Source organism: Anolis sagrei, chromosome 2 (assembly GCF_037176765.1).
Source record: "Anolis sagrei isolate rAnoSag1 chromosome 2, rAnoSag1.mat, whole genome shotgun sequence".
Taxonomy (NCBI): domain Eukaryota; kingdom Metazoa; phylum Chordata; class Lepidosauria; order Squamata; family Dactyloidae; genus Anolis; species Anolis sagrei.
Window position 1 is genome coordinate 57753940 of NC_090022.1, and position 24752 is coordinate 57778691.

General features: G+C 38.7%; 1 protein-coding gene across 1 annotated transcript in view; it reads left to right on the forward strand.

The window, feature by feature from the left end:
• Positions 1–22798, forward strand: part of DENND6A (DENN domain containing 6A) — a 36398-nt gene extending 13600 nt beyond the window's left edge. The window contains exons 7-20 of the mRNA XM_060766145.2: positions 2338–2417; positions 3170–3232; positions 6652–6707; positions 7487–7609; positions 8091–8186; positions 11982–12076; positions 14917–14982; positions 15100–15164; positions 16374–16463; positions 17269–17322; positions 17409–17518; positions 19423–19525; positions 19929–20003; positions 21301–22798. Coding sequence (XP_060622128.2) covers positions 2338–2417; positions 3170–3232; positions 6652–6707; positions 7487–7609; positions 8091–8186; positions 11982–12076; positions 14917–14982; positions 15100–15164; positions 16374–16463; positions 17269–17322; positions 17409–17518; positions 19423–19525; positions 19929–20003; positions 21301–21426 — 1202 coding nt within the window. The 3' untranslated portion in view covers positions 21427–22798. The remainder of the gene's footprint in view (positions 1–2337; positions 2418–3169; positions 3233–6651; positions 6708–7486; positions 7610–8090; positions 8187–11981; positions 12077–14916; positions 14983–15099; positions 15165–16373; positions 16464–17268; positions 17323–17408; positions 17519–19422; positions 19526–19928; positions 20004–21300) is intronic.
• Positions 22799–24752: the final 1954 nt, after the last annotated feature.

Sequence of the window (24752 nt, forward strand, 5' to 3'; positions counted from 1 at the left end):
GTGAAAATTGGATTTTGAAAAATCTGACTTATTGTGGAAATAAGGATTGAATAAATCTTTAGTGTAGATAACTGTGAAAACTCTTTCAGGAGTGAATTTCCCTTCCTAGAGGTAGATTTCCCTCACTTCCTGTTTTCTCAACCTTTTTCTTAACTATGAGTCATTTGTAAGTCGGATATTTGTAACACAAGGACTGCCTGTCCTGTGTCCGGTTTTGGGCACCACAATTCAAAAAGGAGATTGACAAGCTGGAACAAGGGTGACTAAAATGATTAAATGTGTAAAAACCTTGTCTTTTAAGGAATGCCTCATGGAATTGTGAATATTGAACTTGAAGAAAAAAGACAGGAGTGATAAGATAGCCATTTCTAGAAGGAATGCCATCTTGAAGATGGAGCAAGCTTGTTTACAGTTTCTTTGGAGACTAGAATACAAACTAATGGATTCAAATTGCAAAAAAAAGAGATGCCACCTCAATGTTAGGACAAACTGCTGTTCCATGTTGGAATATATTGCCTTAAAGAATGGTGGATTCTGCTTTGGAGATCTTTAATCAGAAGTTGGATGTCTGTGTCTCTCAGGCATACCTTGACTATGTGCTTGCATGGCAAAGGTTGAACTAAACCTTCAACCCTATGATTCCTGTCTATGTTTTTTTTTTCACCATTTCACTGCAGAGTTTGCTCAGGTTGTTAAAACTCTAGGGTGTAGGCCATGGAATACAACAGCTTGGGGTTTCAAAGGCTTACTATGATTGATGTTAATATTTGGCAGACAATGTGACTTGTATCTCTGCTGACTTGGATGCCATTGTTTTTACAAAGCCAAAGGAAAAGGTCTGGTACACCATATAGTTGAGATAAGGACTGCTGTGCAAAATGGTGATCCCTGGACTCATGCCAGGCCATGAGTCATCGGTTGCTAAGAGGCAGATATATGCTACTGGTCCCTGGCATACGGGGGGGGGGGGGGGGTGTCAACCCAAGAAGTACTGTTGTTAAGAATATGTTTTGTATTGTCCAAGGCTTTCATGGTTGAAATCACTGGGGTGTTGTGTGGTTTCCGGGCTGTATGGCCATTTTCTAGCAGCATTTTCCTCTGACGTTTCCTCTGCATCTCTGGCTGGCTTCTTCAGAAGATCCTCTGAAGATGCCATCCACAGATGAAGGCGAAACATGAGGAGAAAATGCTGCTAGAACATAACCAAACAGCCTGGAAACCATACAACACCCCAATACTTTTTGTGTTTCATACACCGAAGTCATGGACAAAGGACTTGAAGGGTTGAGATACACCACTTAATTTTTAGAAAGTTGTACATCTTGTCTGTTGAAATCAGCCTGAAAATTTGGTCTTTTGATGTGGTCATTGCTTCTTTCATGGAGGAAGAGGCCACTGCACATTTTGAAGGAAGTTGTGGTAAGGGTTTTGTTGAAGAAACCCAACTTGGAGTCTGCGGCTTTTGATAAATGTACCTAGTGTCAAATTTACCATTCTGGAATGAGCTGTCGAATATGTGTGACCTCTCAAATGTTGGTGATACTGATTAATTACACCCAGTTGAATTTCAGGCCTGGTTGTGAAATTGAAACAGAGTTGATTTTACTGGTTGATGACTTTTACTGTCTAATCTAGAGTTTTATAACCAAGTTCCACCAGAGATTACTAATGGTTCCACAGAGATTGTGACTAAAAGTATTTTTTCCCAACTCCAGATGTAGAGCTACAGTGGTTTCCTGGGATCTGCAAATTATTGCAAGGGTCCCTTGAGAGTAAAAATGTTTAGAAATACTGGACTAAGCCACTGATTCTAAAACTGGGCCCTGACCCCTTATCTCAGTGTTAGGGTCCCAAAGATTTAGCAACTGTAGAAGTTTTCTGAACTTTACCTAGTAACTGTTTCAGACATGTACCCGAGTCATATGTGCTCACATTTAGGCCTCCTGTATTCAGAGATGTATAAATGTGGCATCTTTCTGTTTTGTTTATTCATATTGGACTTAAGTAGGTGCAGTGTTAATGCAATTTCAGCATTGTTTTGAGATGCAATGACAGAAAATAGCACTGCTCCATTGAAAGGCCATTGATTTGTGGTGGAGTGAGAACTATGCAGTCTATATGCAGTCCCTGAGCAGTTTTTTTTGGCTGGCCAGGTTCTTCACATCTCGCATAATCCTCTCTTGAGAGTATGGGGGAAACTCTGCCGTGTTTTCATGCTTCTGGGAAGTTGTAGCCCCAATGGAAGCCTTTTTTAAAGAATAGGAAGTGACCTGGTAAATGATGTTGGATGTATTTGATAACTTATAATGATTTTCTAAAATTACTGTCCATTTTCAGCTTGCAATGATATTGATCGATGGCCACCACCAGTCCCAGGGAAAACCCTACATTTGCCTATTATGGGAATTGTAATGAAGGTAATTTTACATCAGTGCTTTTCTTGTTTGTTTGAATCTAGTCACATGCTTTGGTTACATTGCATTTGTATGTAAATATGAAAAAAATAGAAGCATGGTCTCATAGCTTGCAAGACCAACAGTAGGTGGAAAAGCAAGTAGTTCTTAAGAGAAGTGAAAAAATACAAAAGACTAAGATATTTTTTTTATACACTTCCCAGCTAAAAGTACCATATTTTTCCTTTTATAGACTGTATAAGACTATTCAGTGGTGGGCATTTTTAGTTTATTAAATTATACATGCTTTATACTATTCTGATGAGATCTGTAACACTGAAGAGTGCTTAACATTAACTGGATCATGTGCTAAGATTTTCCCTAGTACAGTGCCTCCAGGTAAAAAAAATTAGCATTTATTTAGGAGCCAATCTTTTTCTCTAAATAGATGGCATAGTAAGAAACAGACCTTTAAAACTCCCCCGTTTTCACTAGAACTCCCAGCATCCATAGCCAGTATCTGCCAGAAAGTAACCTATCCAAACTCTGGTTAGGGATGTGTGGTTTTTGTGTTTTTAAAAGTTATTTCAGTAGCATTCTTTTTTTAAAAAAAAACATTGGTTTTAAGGAACAGCCATTAGCTGCAGTATATTTGTACAAATGTAAAGCTGCTGAAGTATTCCTTTCAGAAGAAATGAACACCTCTAATTTATAAGTTGGTATTAATTTTAGCACTACAACTTGCAATCTAAAACCTATGGTATCTTTTTCTGAAGATGCGGATTCCTACTTGTCATGACAAGCCTGGAACAACTGAAGTACTACAATCCACATACCAGGTAATTCACCAGCCACTTAATAACTCATTCAAAACAAAGGGCCAACTTTCAGATTTCAATTTCACAAATATGAAAGAATGTACACTATATTTTATAATATAGGAATAGAACTGCAGGTAAAGAAATGTAAAATGAGAAATAGGAATTTTGTAATTTTCATATTTTTATAATTTCGTCATTGAGATTTTTATGCGCTGTTGATTATACTGTTGTCATTGTTTATATTATACAGTTGTCTGCATGTGGCACTCGGAGTGCTTCTGTGAGCCGCCGGAGTCCCTTTGGGGAGATGGTGGTGGGTTACAAATAAAGATTTATTATTATTATCATTATTATTATAACTGTACAGTGGAAAATTTTGTCAGCATATTCTCAAGAGTAAGTTTCAGCAAGCACTAACGTTATGTTAGAATCCTGATGATTTCAGGGTTGTTGTAAGTTTTTCGTGTTGTATGGCCATGTTCCATAAGCATTCTCTCCTGACGTCAGGAGAGAATTCTTCTGGAACATGTGGCCATACAACCCGAAAAACTTACAACAACCCAGTGATGCCGGCCATGAAAGCCTTCGACAATAGACTGATGATTTCAGTTTTATTGAATCTGAGTTGATGTTTATATATGTGTTTGTGTTTTATTTTATTGTATTTTCTATTGTGCTTCATTTTTATGTTTGTTTTTAGGCACGTTGTGCCATCTGTAAGCCGCCTCGAGTCCCTTCGGAGAGATGGTGGTGGGATATAAAAATAAAGTCCTTATTATTAATCCTGAGCAAAAAACAATTCTGTTCTGTCATGGAGAGACTACAGCTGCAAAGAAGTTCATGAAGGCTATTTCTGTGGCCTCCAGGCCTTTTTCAGACTCTACTCCCAGTGAAAATAGGAAATTATCCCTGCACCTTCACAGTTGCGCACCCCAATACAGAGCCAAGAAAATATTATTCTCAGTGGTCAGGTTTAGTAAGTGTCCCCAACTATAGTTCTGTGCCATAGGTTTAGTACAGGGATGGTAATCATATGTCCTGCTAGCTCTTACTGGAATGTAACCTCTCTTGTTTGTTGATTATGCTAGCTTTTTTTTCAAAAATAAGGAGCAGGCGCTTCAGAAAAGCAAGAAAAATGGTAAAAGGACTTTCGCTGGCTGTAAAATTTTAAATGCAGTTTGCCTCATTTGTAGTTACTTGATTAATAGCAAAAAGTGAAAACTGAGCATTATAGCTGAAGAACCTATATTGCCTGCTGCAAAAATCAAAGTTTTTGCATTGATCAACATGAAAACTCCCAAGGACCTTTCTTCAAGACCTTTGTCATTTGATATACAGTTAAGAAGTTGATTGATACTGGTCTGTCGGCCAAAATCAAGGAGCAGTTTGTAAATGAATTTGTGCTCTTCCCCTCCCCCTTATTTTGCCTTGCAAATGGATGAATGCACAGACATAACAAAACAAAGTGACTTCGTTGTGCCATGTTAGACTGAGCACCAGAGTCATATTTTTGAAGACCTAGTGTTAATCTCACTACAGCTGAAGAAGTATTTTAACATGTTTATAATATCTCATGACATGGATTTGTAGAAAGGCATTGGAATTAGCACTGATAGGGCATAAGTTATCTTTGGAAAGCTTATTGGGCTTGTAGCATGGATTAAGGTAATCATATCATCAATGACTTGGTACCATTCCTGCTTAGCTAGGGAAGCTTCTGTTGCCTAGAAAATATCAGAAAAACAGAAACCTTAAATGAATCAATCAAAATTGGCAATTTTATAAAAAGCAAATCTCTGAATTCAAGATTTTTATTAGCTTTGGAAAGTTGTGCACAGTGAACATCATTTGCTTTTTCACAAGGAAAAGTTTTGTCTCATTTGGAGGAATTTTAGAGACGAGATAAGATTATTCCTCATGCATCAGCAGTTTTTACCTCAACAGTTACACAGGTTTTTCCTGGTTAGTAAAATTAACATAGATGTCAGGTATCTTTACCCATTTAAATATCCTCAATTTAAATCTTCAAGGAGAAAAAGTTACAGCTTTTAAGCTAAAGACAAGTTCGAAGCAATAATGAAAAAAGTTGGAATTCTGGCATCATTGCCTATCAAACAGAAACTGTGAGATACTAATGTTCTTGATTCTATTGACAGAGTTGTCTAAGAAGGATGTATCACTTAACACACAACATTTGAAATATTTGCAGCATACTTTATGTGAATGTTTTGCTGTTCCTGATGTAAGCAAAAACTGAATTTAAGATCCATTTCTGCTAATGTTTATGAACAAGAGTAGCTCATAGTAGCAAAGCTATACAATCTCATGGAAATATCTGTGGATGGTGCTCTGAAATTACAGTTCAAGGAACAGTCCCTTCCTAATTTGGGGGCTTATTTACAAGTTTTCTGGAACGATTGAAGAGGGCTGTGAACATATTAATGCCTTCTGTAATGGCATCCTTGGACTACATTTTTCAAATGGATTTGGTACTTAAAAATAGGCATAGCAACCAAAAAGATAGTCAAAACTCAGAATACAATTTCAGCTCAATTTTAAATAAGTATATGTTACATTTGAGCATTTTAAATCTTGACTTAAGTCTTGGTGGTGTGCAGCAACACAAGTTATTTCGACTAGGTTCATAATACAGAAAAGTTTAGGAACTGCTGCCACACTGCATGCTGGGGTCAGAGGGAACAAACTTTGGACTTGTGAGATGCTCCTTTTTATTTTAAAAAACCCACCAAAATCCCCATATTTGTCAGCTACATCCTGGTGCAGTGGCACAGCTAGTTAAGCCGTTAAGCTGCAGAACGTTCTGACCAGAAGGTCGACAGTTCAAATCTGTGGGACAGAGTGAGTTCCTGTTGTTAGCCCTAGCTTCTGCCAGCCTAGCAGTTCAAACACATGCAAATGTGAGTAGATCAATAGGTACCACTTCAGCAGGAAGGTAACTGCGCTCCATGCAGTCATGCTGGCCACATGTCCTATGAGGCATCTACGGACAATGCTGGCTCTTCGTCTTAGAAATGGAGATGAGCACCACCCTCATAGTCAGACTCAACCTTTACCTTTACACCCTGGTGTAAGATAAATTAAAGAACCTTAAGCCCAGAAAGTGATTTTGAGGACCAGAACTGAGTTCGTTCCATACAAATAGTTTGCCCATGTAAGAAAACACCCCTCGTTATCAAGACTCGTTTCAGCCCCTCGGGCTGAGAGGGGCGGTCAATAAATGCAAATAATAAATAAAATAATAAATACTCGTATCTTTGTGAGAGAAACACCTATTTTGTTGTTAAGCAGTTGAAACCTTTGGTAATCTACTACAGAATGATCAGAGATGTACCATTCTACCATCTTTCCACTTCTGGTACAACCAGCCTTTTCCCACTGTCTGGTGGTACTCTGATCAAATCCTTTTGTCTTTTTAGGAAGACACGCAAATCTCAATTTCTTTGCCTACTGTCCATGAAGTGGATCTCTTCAGGTAAAAACATGAAAGATGCAGTGGCTCAATATTCTTAAGTCCTGGTACTGATACATCCCATTCTATGAGAACTGTAGGAGTGAAGGACTTAAATTTATATACTAGCAAACAGGTTGAGCATAAGAGACCTCTTTGCTGATAATCCATTGCTCCTGTGGAAGTTACAGGATGGTGTGTGTGTTCATAGTAGAATTGTAAGAAAAACTGTTGTTACTCAGGAGAGAGGTTGAGTAAGATAAGAAGGCAAAGAGATGCCTAGAGGCAGTTCAAAGCTGGCTTGAGCAACTAATTGGAAAACAAGCACCTTTACAACTTCTCCCTTGCTGCCTCAATGTGGAACATATTGTTATCTTGCGAGGAGATTCTAAATAGAGTGCAAGGAGAAAGAATGTGAAGGCTACAGGGTGTTTCCTCACTCCCTTGCTTCTAGTTCATAACCCCTGAGTCATCCCACATGGTATTTCCTTGTAGTAGCTGCTGCACAATGAAGTAATTCTGTCTGTGGCCACTGCCTCTCTGTGGCCTGACTAAAGCTGGAGCTGGTCATTATGTGCCCTCTGTTTCCAGTTGTGCTGACACTTTATCTCCACAACTTTGCTATCCCTGTATTTGTCCCCTTCAAGAAGGCTCAATGATCTTGCATGTCTTAGATTCATAGGATGTTATGACTCAAGGTCACATTCTCAGTTGCACATTTTCTTTTTATTCACTCTTCCTTTCATTTACTTGTACCAGGCAACATTTTTGTTAAAAATACTGTGCTTGTAAATCTGTTTCAGATGTTTCCTGCCCGTGTTCTTCCACATCCAGATGCTGTGGGAACTCGTGTTGTTAGGGGAACCACTCGTTGTCATGGCACCCTCTCCATCAGAGTCCTCCGAAACTGTGTTGGCACTTGTCAGGTAAACAAACGGAGGAGTTTTAAAACTGCATGACTGTGATCTCACCGTGAGTCACAGAGTGTGAACGCTCTAGCAGAAGCCATAATCTCTTGGCGTTTGCTTAAAAAAAAGACACAACCTCACACAATGAAGAAAAACAATAAGATAAGCCAGGTGTTGGTAGGAGTACTGTGTTCTGGAGAGAGGGTTATTGATAAATTCGTGGCAATAAATGCATTGATTGAGACATCAATGACTTCCTTTTTCATGGAAGTGCCTTTTTGTGCTACTTGAGGATCTCAGTTTTGAGGATAAGAAGGAGATTAATATAAATTGTTCAGAAGCAACAATTTTGAAAGTTGGCTGAGATAACTACAGAGTTTTGTCATGCAAGTCATTGATAAGGATGTTGAATAGCATTGGGCCCAAATAACTAAGTAGAATACAGAATAAATGTCACTTGTTCTCTTACAGTTACCCTTATATGTGTTTGTCTTTGCAGTTGTATCTCACCATTGAAGTACTACAGTGATTTTAGACCTTATTTTACAATACATGACAGTGAATTCAAAGAATACACAACTCGTACACAGACTCCGTAAGTAATATGAATTCCAGTTACAAAATATTTTCCAGAGTAGTTCTTGTTGTGTGCTTTCAGGTTGTTTCCAACTTATGGTTGATTCTATGACAAATTGATTGTGGGTCTTTGCTGGCAAGATCTGTTCAGAGGGTATTTGCCATTATAGAATCATAGAATTTGAAGAGACCACAAGGACTGTCCAGTCCAACCCCCACTATACAGGAATGTGCAATCAAAGCACTCCTGACAGATGGCCACCCTACCTCCTTAAAAACTTCAAGAGAAGGAGACTCCTTCACACTCTGAGGCAGCATACCCCACTGACAGACAGGTACTTCCCTTGATCTCAACACTATACTCCTAATAATGCAGTCTAGAATCACATTGGCTTTTTTAGCTGCCGCATTAAACTGTTGATTCATGTTCAGTTTGTGGTCTACTAAGACACATAGATCTGTTTCACATGGATCGTTTTCAAGCCAGGTCACCCATCCTATATCTGTCATAAAAACAGTTTATTAAATTGCAAAAACTTTGCTTTTGAAGGACATCCTGCAGCACGTTTTGCTATAGTTTTTCAATGAATATCTCATAGAGTCTTACCTAATTCAACATTGTTTGTGGCACCACAAAAAGAAAGTTTTTGGAGTATAACAACTACTTTCAAGGTATGCACTACACAATTAAACATGAAATAACACTAAACCAGGAACAGAACATCTTTCAAATCATCAGCTCATCATGCTCAGAGATAACTCCGTTTGGGTAGCGGGACTTCCTGCTGAAGCAATTGTGTATACGAGACCAGCTTTAAAAGCATTAAATATACACAAGTGACATTTATTTTGAAATCTTGAAAGATAACTTTGTCCTCCAGCTTTGAAGCTATGTACTAGTTAACTGCTAATTAACCATTTTGATTGAATTTCCTACATGAGGGATAGGAAATGGAAAACAGCTGATGTCTTGTTGTAATCTTATTATTCTCCAACATATAGAGCTTAAAACAATAGTTATTTTGTATTTAGGGCTTTTAAAAACACCCTTCATCTGTTGCTGCAATATTTATATATTTGTTTTGTCCTAGAGTGACCTGGCAAGTAAGGCTAACATGAGCTTCATTGGGCTGTCACAGATCAATGGCAACATATACTTGAAACAGTATAATTTTGAAATTCCATCTGAGAAAGAACATAGTGGGCGTAAATATCCTAACATAGAAACCATCTTTGTGGGAAAATTATTTTTAGGAATAAAATTGTATTTTGCTTAACCAGTCCCAGAGGAGGAAAAAATAATTGTGGGAATGATGGCCCTTTGTGTAAAATGAGACAGTCGAGAAACTTGTGGTTTAACACATTTCAAACAAAGTGGTTACGTTCCTCTGTGGCTTACCTTGAATATCCTGTGTCGTATCTAAGCATTCCTTTGCCAGAATACGTCAGTGGAGTGAATATTCAAATATTTAGCAACGGAATGCAAGAACTGATCCAGTTGCATTTGGACCTAAAGGCTTTATAGCAGGCCTGGGCAAGGTGCAGCTTTCCAAATGTTGTTTAACTGCTAGTCCCATCAGCCATAGTCAGAACAATTAATAGTGATGAATCTGGGAGTTGCAGTTCAACAATATCTGTGGGGTCTGCCTCTGTTTAAAGCCTTCCAAAGAAGGAAGCTCCACTATACTCCAAAGCATGTATATTCCACTGTCAAACAGCTCTTACCATCACGAAGTTCTTCCTAATATTTGGATAGAATATTTTTATGTATAACTAGCTGTAACCCTCATGCGTTGCTGTGACCAACCTTCCCTCTTTTCTTCCTTCCTTCCTTCCTTCCTTCCTTCCTTCCCTTTTTTTTTCTTTCATTCTGTCCTTCCTTCTCTTCCTATTCCCTTCCTTTCCCTCTTTTCTTTCCCTTCCTCTTTCTCCCCCTTTTTCCTTCTCTAACTATTCTTGGACTGCAACTTCCAGCAGTCCTCCTGATCAATCTATCTACCTACTATCTCTATCTAATCTATCTATCTATCTATCTATCTATCTATCTATCTATCCATCTATCTAATCTATCTGGAGGATTGATGGGAGTTGCAGTCCAGGAATAGGAAATTGGAAATATGCAGGGATTGGGATGCTCTCAAAGGAATCCAAGGAGAAGAAAGCTTGCAGTTTGGAAGCAGTGCACTTGGATCATCCTCCTTTCCTAAAGGGCTTGGTCTAGGGGATACTGGGAGGTGTAGTCTGAAAAAGAGTGTGGATATGCTTTTGTGTGTTTTGTTTGCCAAGGGAGTTGTTTTTGCGCATGTGCATGCTCTGTAGCATCTTTTTGCTTTTTTGGTCCTTTAACTCCCTTCTGTTGTGTTTTTCAGTGTTTTTATGAGTGATGGTAACTTGTTGGCCTGATAGGCGTCTTGTGTCCAAATTTGGTGTCAATTCGTCCAGTGGTTTTTGAGTTATGTTAATCCCACAAACAAACCTTACATTTTTATTTATATAGATTTGAATCCATCTAGTCTTTAAAAGAGCAGAAAACAAGCTTGTCTCTCTCTTCATGTGACATCCTTTCAAATATTTAAGCATGGCTATCATTTTTCCTCTCTATCTTTTTTTCTCTAAGATATAAACATATCCAGCTTCTTAAGCCTCTCCTTGCAGGGTTTGGATTCTAATTTTTTTATTATTGTTATTATTATGCATGCAATTTACTAAGTGCCAGGATAAAAACAATTAAACCAAACAAAAACAGTTGCTGTTGACAAGTTTATAATGATTTAAAATAGTACAATCTTTTCCAACCAGATGTGTATTAAATGTACTCGAGTTAAATTCCTATCAGCCTGCAGCTAGCAATGCAAATAGTCAGGAATGCTAGGAGTTGTAATTTGAAACCTCTGGGTATTAGATTGAGGAGGACTGCATGTGAGCACTTGCACCTCAGTGCACTTTATTGTTTAGAAATACAGTAGAGTCTTGCTTATCCAACCTTCGCTCATCCAACATTCTGTATTAGCCAATGCAGTTGGCCTCTCTGCACACTGGGCGCCTGCTGGGAGGAGTGAAATGCGGCCGGTGCAGACTTTTCCCATTGGGCACAGCGTCCGGTCTGCACAGGCTGCATCTTGCAGCTCCTGACAGGCGCAATTTGACATGTAATATGCTTTTCCTTAATCCCTCATTAGCTAATATTTTCACTTATCCAACATTCTGCCAGCCTGTTGGATAAGCGAGATTGTACTGTAATACGTTTTGGTTCTCAGGAATAAACTGAAGGTAGGATACAAAACAAATATTTGAAGGACTTGTGGCTCAGTGAGTATTACTAAATGACACGGTATTTTGGAGTTGTTGGTTTTTTTTGTTAAATATGGAGATGGGGGAGGGTTTGAAGTCACTTGTAGTTATTCTGCTTCTGTAGGGGTCTTACATCTCTCAGCTCTGTGAAAGTGGATGGCCAGCTGTACTCTCTTTGGTAGCTTAAGTCTGGTGAGCAGGTTGCAGATTACACAGTTCTGGTGTTGGCCCAACAACAGGGTTCAGTCTTGTATATTCCTTGAGCAGAATTGCACTCACAGAAGTAGGAGAAGGGATTTTTTTCAACCTCCCCCCCACCCTTGTCTCCAAAAATTTTGTCCATTGTATACCATGATAGGTTCAGGAGGCAGTGTGGGATCTAAAAAAATACTCTTTCTTTTCTGCATCACGATCCTTTTGATATTTGGGCTGCAAGAAGATAACAGAGTTGCTCTTCTTAAACTTAATAATTTGGGATAGGCGAGACACTTATTGATCTCATTGAAACTCTTCTACATTTCAGGCCTTCTGTCATATTAGGAGTGACAAATCCATTTTTCGCTAAAACACTGCAGCACTGGCCACACATCATCCGAATAGGAGACATTAAACTATCAGGTAAGATCTTTACACAGTTTGTTTTGAAGTGTACAGAATACAGTCAGTCCTCTGCATCAATGGATTCTACACCCACAATCCACAGCTTGAAAATATTCCATTTCTATTTCCAAAAAAGCAAACCTTGAATTTTGTCATGTAATACAAAGGACACCATTTTATTATGGCAGAGTATATAACGAAACTTGACCATCCACAGATTTTGGTGTCCATGGAGGGATCCTGTAACCAAAACCCAGGAGATACACACTGTACTACAATTTTCTAATGTCAGGCCTTGGGTTTCCAAGCCATGAAGAAGACACGTTTAGAGTAACATTCTATTGCAAAATAGGCAAAATTATGCTGGAATTAAAACAGAATCAGGCCAATATGCCATAAGAATGTAAAGCACTATCCGTGTATTTCTGATGGCTGTTCTGGCCCTTTGCAGTTGCTGTTTTGGTAGCTATTCCCTTGGCGGTGCAGAACATTTATGTCCATCTGACAAACCAGCTTCACCAGAGCCTGCAAGTTGGCACATTGCCGTGTGGGTGAAGGAGGAACTGCTTGTGTGATACAGTAGTGGATTTACCTCCTTACGGAGGTGTGAGGAAACACTACCACTTCCATAAATCAGTTATGCCAACATAATTTCACCAAATTATTCTGGATTTAGGTATGTAAGTTAGGCTTTTGGATTTAGGTATGGAAAACATGTAGCTTGACTTCATATTACTGTTTGACCTGAATCAGTTTATCGATGGAAATTGACTGAAGGTGAAGTAGTGGATCAGACCAAAGGAACAATTTGCTAGTGTGCTTTCAAAACTGAATGATATGTTAAAGTGAAAATGGTAGACTATATAAGCAGTGGCATCTGATACGGAAGTAAAAGTCTTACCCCAGCCTAATCTCTGTGTAATGTCATCCCTAAAGTATGAAAAGGAAAGTGGTACGGTAATTAAAGCATTCTCTCTCCAATGGTTTAATTCTGGAATGGTGAAATGCTCTTGAACTGCCTTTTTTCCCAGCAGGAAATAGAACTGTGTTGTTTTTCCCCTGGTGTTCTTTCCCTTTACTATCCTATTGTATCAGAACAAACCAAGAAAGCAGTTGGCTGAGCCTTATGACTATTTTCTGGCACCTACATAGGAGGCTGCCTTATGTTGCATGAGATCATTGGGCCTTTTGGCCAAGTATAGTCTGTGCTAGCAGTCCTCCTCACCTTGATTGCCTTTAGATGCATTTAAGTGCAATCTCCGTCATCCAAAAACTACATGGTCAGGGAAAGGCTGGTGGTCAACATGGTCAAGGAGCAGCCCTCAAAGGTCCTCAATCAGAAGTTTTTCATAACTAAGCTGCCACAGATTCCTTCACTTGGAGATAATCATGGATTAGACCAGTGTATTCATAGACACAAGGCATGTGCGTTGCCCCAGAGAAAGAAGGGATGTGTTTCACAATAGTGTTTAATGGCAAGGGCAGCTTAGCCCAGTTTGCCATAATGCTTTGGTTTCCAAGCCATGGAGAAGACACGTTTAGATGAAGTTAATACTTTGCCCTGCTGAATAAAAGTAAAGAACGGTAATGCAAGGTTGAATTCTCTAAAGCTAACAAATAGAGGCTGTAAAGTGTGTTTGCTTTTTTAGGTTTTGTGTGTTTTAGATTACCACAGTAAATACTGTCTTTTCCAAGATTAATATGAAATCACAGTTAATTGCAGTTTACCATTGCTTTAGACATTTAAAAAATTAAAAATTAAACTTTCCTTTTATTTGCATATAAAGTGGCATAAGACTTTGTTTTTGAACTGAATTAAACTTAACACACTATTTGGCTCTCTGTTTATCTTCCAGTTTCATGGGGGTTAGGGCTTCAAGCAAAAGCAAAAAGATTGCAAATTTAAAAAAAAACTTTTTAGCTGGGAGAACATTTCTCTAGGAATTTCTAGGTCCTCCAGAGAATGTTGATAATAATCTTACAGGAGGAATTAGAGAAACATTATTAGTCAAATCTGCCAGTAATTGAATCTGCAAAAATTAAACTCGCAAATATAGACGTCCAATTATGTCTGAATTTAATGGATTTAAATGAAATGTGTAGAATTCGTATGTTAGTTTAGAATCCTACATATTTAGAATTTACTCCTAAATTGGCATGCAAAGTATTGGACTGCTGCTCCTTGATTTTGTGATATTCCCACATCCTCCCCCACCCGCAGAAGGCCTGGTGTCACTTGGGGAAAAGGAATTGTTACCCTACACTAGCCTCAAATCAAAAGCTTTAAGAGGAGAGAAAGAAACACATAGTTCTATTAGGTCTCAAAGAAAACTCTAAATATTTCGACTGCCTCTGTCATCCATTGTTCGAATTACTAGCTTTCACCTCTTGAGCTGAAGGCAAAGGCTAGGACGTGGTTTGGTACCGAGTAGTAGGGGTGATCTGAATTCCAGAAACAACAAAACCTTGCTATCTTCTCAGAGGCTGGAGGGGGATCTAGAGGGTAGGCATCTTGAGATCTGTTCCATTGTGTCCTCCAAAACTTAGCACAACCATATAAGTCTTTCACCATTCCATTTCCAGCTCCAAAGCAGAGAGATGGAGGAAAGATGAGTTCTGTTCTTTACTTTTGCCAGAATATTTGCCATGGCATAGGTGGCAAGCAGAATTTTTAACTGCTGTTGCATGATTGCCCATACCAAAGGAAAAAAAATCCTAATGGTGACAGGTGGTGGCCTTATCAACCTGTGGGTCTGCTGTCCAAGGTCCTGAACCCCAGTCACCAAAACATGTTCAGCATATTGGATAGCGTCCTTTAAAAGTTCAGAGTAATACTCAGATGATCTCTATTTTGGCAGGTGAAGTCCCAAAACAGGTGAAAGTGAAAAAACTGAAGAATCTAAAGACGCTGGATTCTAAACCTGGTAACAAATTTCAGTATTTTAGACCTACTGCTTACAGTGGGTTTTTTGTTTTGTTTTTGTTTTTGTTTTTGGTGAGGAAGATCAGGCAGAAAAAAATGTGTATTTTTTCCCTCCTAGGTGTCTATACATCTTATAAGCCATACTTGAACAGAGATGAAGACATCATAAAACAGTTACAAAAGGTAGTCTTTCCGCCTAGTTGTTGAAGCATTGGTTGAATGGGAAGACAAAGTGGTGCATAATCCCAAAGTCCTTTGTGCAAAGCCCTCCCAATATCCTCAGCTTTTAAAAAATGTGATTGTGGTTTCCTGCTGAAATGTGATGCAAGCAACTACAGGCAGTGTGTGTGTGACTTCAAGTTGCTCATTGCCTGGTTATAACATGGGTTTCTTAGAGAATATTCAAGAGATAGTTTTGTTTCTGTTTTAGAAGCCTCTCTGAATACAAAGGTTTCAGGCTGCTGCCAGAAGGAGAACCAGGAAGAGGCCATTCTGTCCTCTCTGAGAAGGGAGTCCCAGAGCCCTGGGGTGACCACTGAGAGAGCTGCTTCTTGTGTCCCCAACAAAGCATGCTTGTGCTGGTGGTGGGACTGAGATAAGAATCTCTTCTGATGATCTCAGAGCTTTGACCTGCCCATACAAGAAGATACAATCTGCCAAATAGCCTGGCCCAAAGCCATATAGTGCTTAGAATTGTGCCAGAAACAAACTGGTAGCTAAAAAGAGCTATTATTACAAGGGAGTTGTGTGGTCCTTGTAGACAACTCCAGATTACAATCTGGTTGCAGGTCAATAATGGTGAAAGTACATGTGATATTAAAATGGTTTTACATGATAGGATTCATAGCATTGGAATTTCTTTCTCTTGTGGTAATGGTGATGTGCTCTGATTAAGTACTAAGCCCTACACTTTTGTTATGGCAAAGTGAGTGGGACAATTAAACACAAGCTAATAGTTTTGTACTTAGTTCTTGGCTTTTGGGGAAAGTGGAGGTCTGAAGCTCCCATACTCCTCAATTTTTTTGCAATCAAAATGTTGCCACAGAAGTTGCCATCCCTCACAACTAGCGGGAACAGTTTAGCCACATTTGGGCGGAAACAGTTTAGCCACATTTCTAGGGGGCTTGGAGTTTTAGACCAAAGTGGTCTTTTCCCCACTTTCGGTCACTTACTGGTTGAGTAAAAAATGCCTCTTGGACTCGGCAGTTGCCTAGCCTTGTTTTAAATAACCAGTCAAACTGAGGTTGCCTGATACATATAAATGTACCCAATGCACACAAATGTAAAGTGCATATGAGATGTATTTATAGATGGGTTATATAGTTAGTTAAACATCTTCAACAAATTTGGTTAATTATTGTCCTCATTTTTTGTTTTTGTTTTGTATTTTAGGGAGTACACCAAAAGCGTCCTGCAGAAGCCCAAAGCATAATCCTTCGACGTCATTTCTTGGAACTGACTCAGAGCTTCATTATTCCATTAGTAAGCTTCTGTGAAATTTTCTGAAGGTTTTGCTGTGGACTCCTCTTTGAATACCTGGTCAATGGCCTGTAGGGTCCCCCAGGACTCTGTTTTGTCCCCCATGCTATTTAACGTATACAAGAAACCACTGGGAGAGGTCATCTGGAATTTTGGAGTATGGTACCACCTATATGTGGATGACACCAAGCTCTATTACTTCTTCCCACCTAAAGCCAAGTAATCTGTCCTGACCATAAACCAATGTCTGCCATCAGTAATGAAATGGATGAGGGCAAAAAAATTGAAACTTCATCCAGACTAGTGGGTTAAAGCACTGAGCTGATGAGCTTGTTGATCGAAAGGTCGCAGGTTCGATTCCGGGGAGCGGCGTGAGCTTCCGCTGTCAGCCCTAGCTTCTGCCAACCTAGCAGTTCGAAAACATGCAAATGTGAGTAGATCAATAGGTACCGCTCCGGCGGGAAGGTAACGGCGCTCCATGCAGTCATGCCGGCCACATGACCTTGGAGGTGTCTACGGACAACGCTGGCTCTTCGGCTTAGAAATGGAGATGAGCACCACACCCCAGAGTCAGACATGACTGGACTTAATGTCAGGGGACTACCTTTACCTTTTAAAAAGAGGTGCTTCTGGCTAGTCGGAAAGCAGATCAGGGAATAGGAATTCTGCCTGTGCTGAATGAGGTCACTCTCCTCCCATTTATTTTTAGATGCTTTGAAACAAAGGAAACATATGTTTGGATTGGTCAGATCAGAGATAAAAATATAAGCATATTTTGCACTTCATTTGTTTCCCTCTTTTTTCCCAGGAACGATATGTAGCAAGTTTGATGCCTTTGCAAAAAAGCATATCACCTTGGAAGGTGAGAATATCTTCAAGCAGAACATTAATTCTGTCAACAGCTACCGTCTTGTGCTCTGTTTACTTACTGCTGTGTTTCCCTTGTAGAGTCCACCACAGTTGAAACCATTCAACCAAGAGGAATTTATGAAAACACTTGAGAAAACAGGGCCTCAACTTACCTCTAAATTAAAAGGAGATTGGATAGGACTGTACCGGTAACTTTGTTATGTATAAATATAAATTAAATAGAGCCTTAGCTAAATCAAAATAGTGTATCCTAAAGCAACAACTTTGGGAAAAACCTTGCCTCTAATACTAACCGAATTGTTATCCAAAATGTTGGGATAATTTCAAATAGGAAAAAAAAACATTTAAAACGTAAAGCAGCAACAACAGCAGTTTAGCAGCTCAGAGACCTCCAGTGCTAATAGTTCAGCAAATGAGCTTCAGCAATGGCAGAAGCAGAATCAAGCTGAACTACATTTCTCTATAAGGAAGTCTGGGCCCAACTGTGCAATTATTTTTCTATAGAGACATCTGTATCTCTCTATACACACAGGAGAAGAACAAAATGGAGGACTCGGGTTTGCCATATACTTTGAACAAAAAGAGGCATGTCCCTGAGAAGTATCAATATAACAAATAGGAGAAATTGGGGCGGGGGGGGGGGGGATAATAGAGTGACAGGTAGACAAAGAGGGCGATGGGGAACGAACTTTCTCTGCCAGCTGGCTTATCTGCCTAACCCTTTCCTTGATGAGGACTACAAATGTGAGCAGGATGTAGTTGGGTTCCAACATACGAGGGATATCTGGAAAGTAAGGTTACAAGGTTTCTTTTTAAACACAAAAAATGAATATATTCTAATAAAACTTACATGCATAGGTATTACATTATATGTTCCACATAATCACCATTCAGTTCAATACATTTTGTCATCCATGCAACAAGTTTTTGATGCCTGTGTCATAGAACTCTCCCACCTCCTTTTTCAGCCAGCTCACCACTTTGATTTTCACCTCCTCATCGGAAAAGGTTTTCACCAAGGTGTTTCTTCAATTTAGTGAACAGATGATAGTCACTGGGTGCGAGATCGGGGCTGTCAAAGGGGTGGCTTAAAACATCCTAACAAAATGAAGTCAACAACTCTTGTGTTGCATGAGTGGTGTGTGGACACGCATTGTCATGCAGGAGACAGACTCCCGCTGTCGCCATCCCACGACATTTGTTTTGGATGACTGCAAAGCTTCTTCGTGGTCTCACAGTATCTTGCAGCATTGATTGTTTCACTTCTTTCCAAAAAAATCAACGAGAAGAACCCCTTTTCTCTCCCAAAACACTGACGCCACGATTTTTCTCATGATGAATCGCAGCTAAGTTCATGCCCTTAGCATTTAGGTAGTGTATTACAGAGTGAACTTCACACTTGGCGGGAAATGAAATGAGGACGCTAATTTCTAACCTTCACCACAATGTCAGTCAATGAGCTACTAACGACTGGCACTGCTCGTTCACTTCCGCTAGCTTTCCACTGCACGACAGTGTTACCAACTTCCCTCGCGAAATTCCCCACGAGAGCTACGTGCCTTGTAACCTTACCTTCTGGATAACCCTCATAAAATAATGTTACAGTTACATCACTTCTAACTCATAGGGATGTATACATTTGCTTAGCTCACATTTTGCATTTATAGAGCATTTCTTGATTAATATATAACATCTGAATTTATAAAAGTATATTAATCGTATGCCAGTGTACTACATGGAAACAGGATTTATAAATGGCTTAGCAAAGAAACTAGAAGCATCAGCTACAGATTTTTGTTCATATTAATCCATTTTGGACTTGGCAGGAGAAGGAATTTAGCTGTGAAAGTAACAAACACAAAATATTTTGTCAATAATAGTTGGTTGTAAAATAACAAGCCATTGTTATGGAAAAGAATTGGTATGTCATGCAGATTGTTATTTTTGTGGAGAGTTTTTCAGGCTGTCCAACATGCAACGGTATTGCTTAGGTTTAATTTTTAAGTTCCTTTGTTTTATAAGGAAGAAAATGACCACAGGTTAGATTTCAGAACTAAATCTAATAACATTATTTTCCCCTTTTATCATATAGGCATTTTTTGAAATCTTCTAACTTTGATGGATGGTTCAGAACACGGCGGAAAGAAATGACGCAGAAACTGGAGGCGCTGCATTTAGAAGCATTGTGCAACGAGGTTAGAAAAGTGGCTTTGCCTTACGCCATTTCTTTTTTGTGCACCCTGGATTTTAAAAAAAAACATACTATATTTTTGAAGTTCAATTTAATTTGAGATATCTAAACTCCTTGTTGTCTTAACTGGTCTTCTGCAAACCACTACATTTTATCGAAGTAGTTTATTTACATGTGCTTATTTAACATGAACCACCCTGAGATACATTACGCTGAGAAATATTAAATAAATAAGCACAGGTAAATAAACTAATGGCTGCTTTAATAAAATGAGGTGGTTTGCAGAAGACCACTTAAGACAATAAGCAGTTTAGATATCTCAATGAAGATGTAACTCTGAAATATTTTTGTGAAATATGTATCTAAATGTTTCCTAAAAGTAACTAATTTTGCCTTTTGATACATAGGACCTGCTTTTCTGGAGTCAGAAGCACACTGAGGTGGAAACAGTGGACCTAGTCTTAAAATTAAAGGATAAATTGGTATGTGGTTTCGTATATCTATATCAGAATTTAAAGTGTTTGTATGTTTCTCTGTTCTAAGGTCATGCAAGTTCGCATGCTTGATCAGAATTACCAAACTAAGTGCCCTGATAGTGCCCAAACTAAGATTGTAGTGAGAATTTGGGTTTGATTCCTCAACTGTTTTGCTTATCTTCTGAACAAACACTTTTAAATTCTGTACTTTTTGCTCTAGAATACATTCTTATTGGCCAGTTTTGGCATTCCAAAACACTTGGCGCTTGTTGTCTTAACTGCAGTGGTTTGCAGAAGACCAGTTTCCCCACTATTTGGGGAAAAAGAACTAGCATGCCCCCCCCCCCCCAAAAAAAAAATAGCTTCACTAGTTCCAGAATTTTTAAATCTCTAATCTAGATCTTCTTATTGGTCTTATTTGGTCTTCTCTTAGATGAGAAGCAGAAATATTTTGGTATTAGGATGGGTCCATAAATGCTTTCCCTCTTGACTGTCCAGATGATGAAAGGAAAAACTCCTGTGACTAGAATGAAGAAGGGAAGTACAGAAGAGATAGGGCTAGTATTTATGCAGATAATCCCCAGTATTCCTACAACTATTAGGAGTAGGTAGTTGCCCTGAGATTTTTGCCTATATTTTCCATCTAAATTATGAGTACAAGTGACCTTATCCATATCATGAACTGTTCATACCTTGTCTGTATTGACATTAGTGTTCCCTTGAACTCTGATATCCTACATTATGTTGTGTTGCCATCCCTCTAGCTTCCAATTTTCTTCTGGTTATAAGGGAGATTTCAGAAAAGTTTTTCTGAATATTGTGCCTCCTTCTTTATAGCTAATCCCACAACATTTACTGGATAAATATCCTTTGGGGAAATACTGTTATTGAGGTTTTCCCTGTTTAATTTAAAACTGTGGTCACTTTTATTGAGGAAATGTTGAATAGGGAATCTGCTTTGGTTTAGCAACTATAATCACAAAATAGTAAACTGCATTACACAAAATGAGACTTTTGGGGCCACATAACTCAGTATGGTCTGCAATGACTGAAAATGGCTCTTCAGTGTCTGAGACATAGATCTTTCCTATTGCTGTCAGGAAATGTAAGGAATTTTTGCTTGGGGCCTTTTGCATGCAAACTATATACTTTGCCATTTTACGGTGTCCCTTTCCCAAACAACAGGTTTCAATAAAAATACTATTTGTGTACATAGTTGGGAAGTTATTTCCTTTTGATATCTGTGTCTACAGGTGACTTCAGCATTTCCATAAATTCTTATGTGTTTTTTCTGTGATTATAGGCTGATGGGAAGAACTTGCCGGTGAATCCTGGCACTATGGAAAAGTTACATAAGCACATTGATTCGATTATACTTGCTCAGCCAGAAGATTTGCAGGGCATCTTGACCAAAACGGGCTCAACGTGACTCTGTGGATTTTTGTGCAGCAGGATGCATTGCATCAAACCTCTCAAAAGCATAAAGGGGAGAATCAGTGGATGTAAAAAGTATCCTGTGATGGAAAAAGATCATGTTGGTGATTATTTTAAAGCAGCCTTTAAACTCATCTTAATATTTTGTTTATATGTTTGTATTTAAAACTTAAGTGCTCTTATTGTAAAATCTGCATTTATCTTGAACTTTTACATGCAGGTCTGTAACACAGTGCAAATATTGCAGAGTAGTGCTCTGCCCAATTCTGTTAAACTCAGGGGAAGCAAAACTCCTATTAATTTTAAAGTCTATCCCACTGAAGACATTTGCTAATAGCTCCCCAGTGAGACCTTTTATTTTATATTATCTCCTGTGAAGATCTCAAAAGCCAGTCTACTAATGTAGTAGCTTCGTTTTGATATTATAGAACTCATTGCCAAACCACTTTAGCTGTTGGAGGCACAGCTTTTGGGGCCTTCCGTATTCCTCCTTCTCTTTCTCATGCTGTCTTAGATCGGAGTACTAGCCATAGCCAGGTATGATATGCCAATTGGAAAAATAATTGCTGCTAACCATTGGCTGAAACCAGAACTTGGAAGCTAGTCTGATGTCTTATCTTAGTCGAGAGCGGTTGGGACTTGGGTTCATGGACACAAAAAGAGAAGGTGGAGGTATGCAGTGTGTTAAGATGCCCTCGAACACATCCGCTTGACGATGCCTGAGTGAAGTGGGGGCTTTAAATGTCCAGTGAACAATAGCGCCAATCCCTATTTGGCTACATTTTTTTCTAGAACAGAAATAGTTTAGCTAAATTACCAAGTAATTAATATACTTGTTAATGTCTTTTTTTCAAAGCACCTGTGTTTCCCCCTAGTTGTGGGGAGAGAAATTTCTTTGGAATGATGGGGTGAGGGAAGAGATGTTATTTCTTCTCCCGCTCCAATATTTCGGCAGTTTTTAAAAGTTTAAAATCAAATCAAATTGGTGTTTCTCATTTAAAAAATACACTCATCATGGTAATCTAAATTTTAAAATGCAGTACTGAAATTCAAATGTTAGACATTCATTGACTCAAATTTTCTGTATAATTAGCCAACTTCCTTGTAGAATTCCTACATACAGCTGTCTCTTACTCTCCTCTCATACTTCCTCATGCTTCTCTGAGAAGTCTTTGGTTCCTTATACTTGTGTAATTGAAGTAGCAGGATATTCTTTCCCTGTTTACTATGCCCCCATCCCCCCTCTTGCTTTATTTTCCTGTGTCTGTTATAGATTACAAGCCCTTTAGAACAACATTACTCAAAGTGCTAGACACTGAACCCCAGGCTGCTGGTCCCTAGCAAGTTGCCAAAAAACAAAAACAAAACCCCTCTTGTAGACATTTGGTATGGTGCCAGGGCCTGTCATGGTGGGGAGAAAAATCTACCCCCTGTGTTAAAATAAGGGTCTGTCATATTTATTTTATATAGCTATCCATGTGCACTGATGACGCTGTGTGCACCTGTTAATCGTAATTGCAAAAAAGAAGATAACATGATTGCAGTGGCAGAATAGACTACTGCACTGAAACATGTGTCTGGCATAAGGGAGGAGAGAAGATACTTCAAGGGCAGCTTGGGCCATCTTATAAGAGCATGTTAAATATCAAAGTTTCCTTCACTGTTTTGTGGATTTGCGGCTGATCCCAAAGAGCAGACCCTGTGCAGAAACATTTTTTTTTAATATAACCTGTCCCTGCTGGTTGGGATGAATAATTTATTCCAAAGTAAATCTGTCCCATGTTACAGGAACACTACTATAACATTTTTGCCCAGCCAAATTTTATAAAGCTTTGGAAGTAGTGCTATACTATTATGTCATATTTTATGTTTCCTACCTTTACTAAAAGTATAGTCCAAGAAGGAGGATCACAACTTAGGCGGCAGGTACACAGGTACTTCTTTGTGAAGTAAATGAGGCATTGAAGTAAAAGGCTGCTCAAACTAGCAGGTTTTGTTCGTCTTCCCTGCCACTGCTGTGTGCCCCAGGGAACGTGCAACCATTAATTACCACAGGGCAACAAAAAGATTGCAGCCAATGTATCTACTATAAATGTGCATAATGAGCCATTTCTCATTGGCAATAAATTGTTGCTACATGCTGCAACAAACATAAGAATTTTATAACTCTGTAGGAAATAAAACTTGGAAGAATCATTTCAAGAATGCTTTACCAGTTTTACTGGGTACCAACACTGTGTACATCACTGTTAAGAACAAAAACAGGCCCTGTTAAGGCAGAAACAGGGCCAGGAAATAACAGTGTTCTATATCAGCTAAAGTTTTATTGCTTTGGATGAGGGACATGTATTGCAGGCCTGTTGTGGAAAAAAATGCCTTTGTTTAGTATTTTGTATCATCATTTGGAGTCCTTAATTTTTAGCTATAAACTGCCATTTGTATTTTTAAGAATATGTATTTTTAATATTCACTTACATGAATTCCAGATAAGAAGCTGAACTTAAATGGTGTAAAAGCTGACCTCTGCAATAGTGTGGTTATTGCATTAATATGTAACAGTTTTGCACAGCTGATAAGTAGCATTTTTAAAATATGGTCACTAAATCTTCATTAACTGAAGCATTATATTGTAAGTTTGAACCAGCTACATTAGCTTATTTTCAAGATGTATTTTTTTAAAAGAAATAAATTCACTTTTACAGACATGTTTACATATTTATTCAGTAAAACTCATGAAATAGGATCCATTGTGTGGAATTCTTAAAATGGAATTTGTGTTTCTTGACAAACCAATTGACCTTTTTCAAGTCTGCGATGAACAAGATGAAGTTTTGCTTTGTTTAGAACATGCATTGACATGTCAGTTCTTGAACCAAATCTGCCTCCTTACTAACATTGATGCTGCTTATGCCTTTGCATCAAGCTGAATCACATCCATCTAATGTCTGCAGAGAAGGCCACTTCTTTTAACAATTTTTGTCAATGCCTTGATGCGGTTTAATGTTGTCTTTAGGTATCTCCTAGATCAGATTCCTGGCCCATATTTAAGTTGTTGTGAGAAAAAAAATGAAATAGCCAAGGCAGTGCTGATTGCCATAGAGGCCGCTTCAAATGACTTCTGAATGTTGTATCTGCGCCTCTCTCCTTTGGATTTTTAAGTACCTTGCCATCTCTAAAATAAACAGCAGATGAGACCAGGGCAGAAACTGGGGCAGTAATATGTGGGAACTGTAGTTTATCCATTACAAACAAGCAGATTTTAATACTTCTTAATCAATACAGAATTTGGCCTTGCAACCACCAGCATGGCCTATTCTGCCC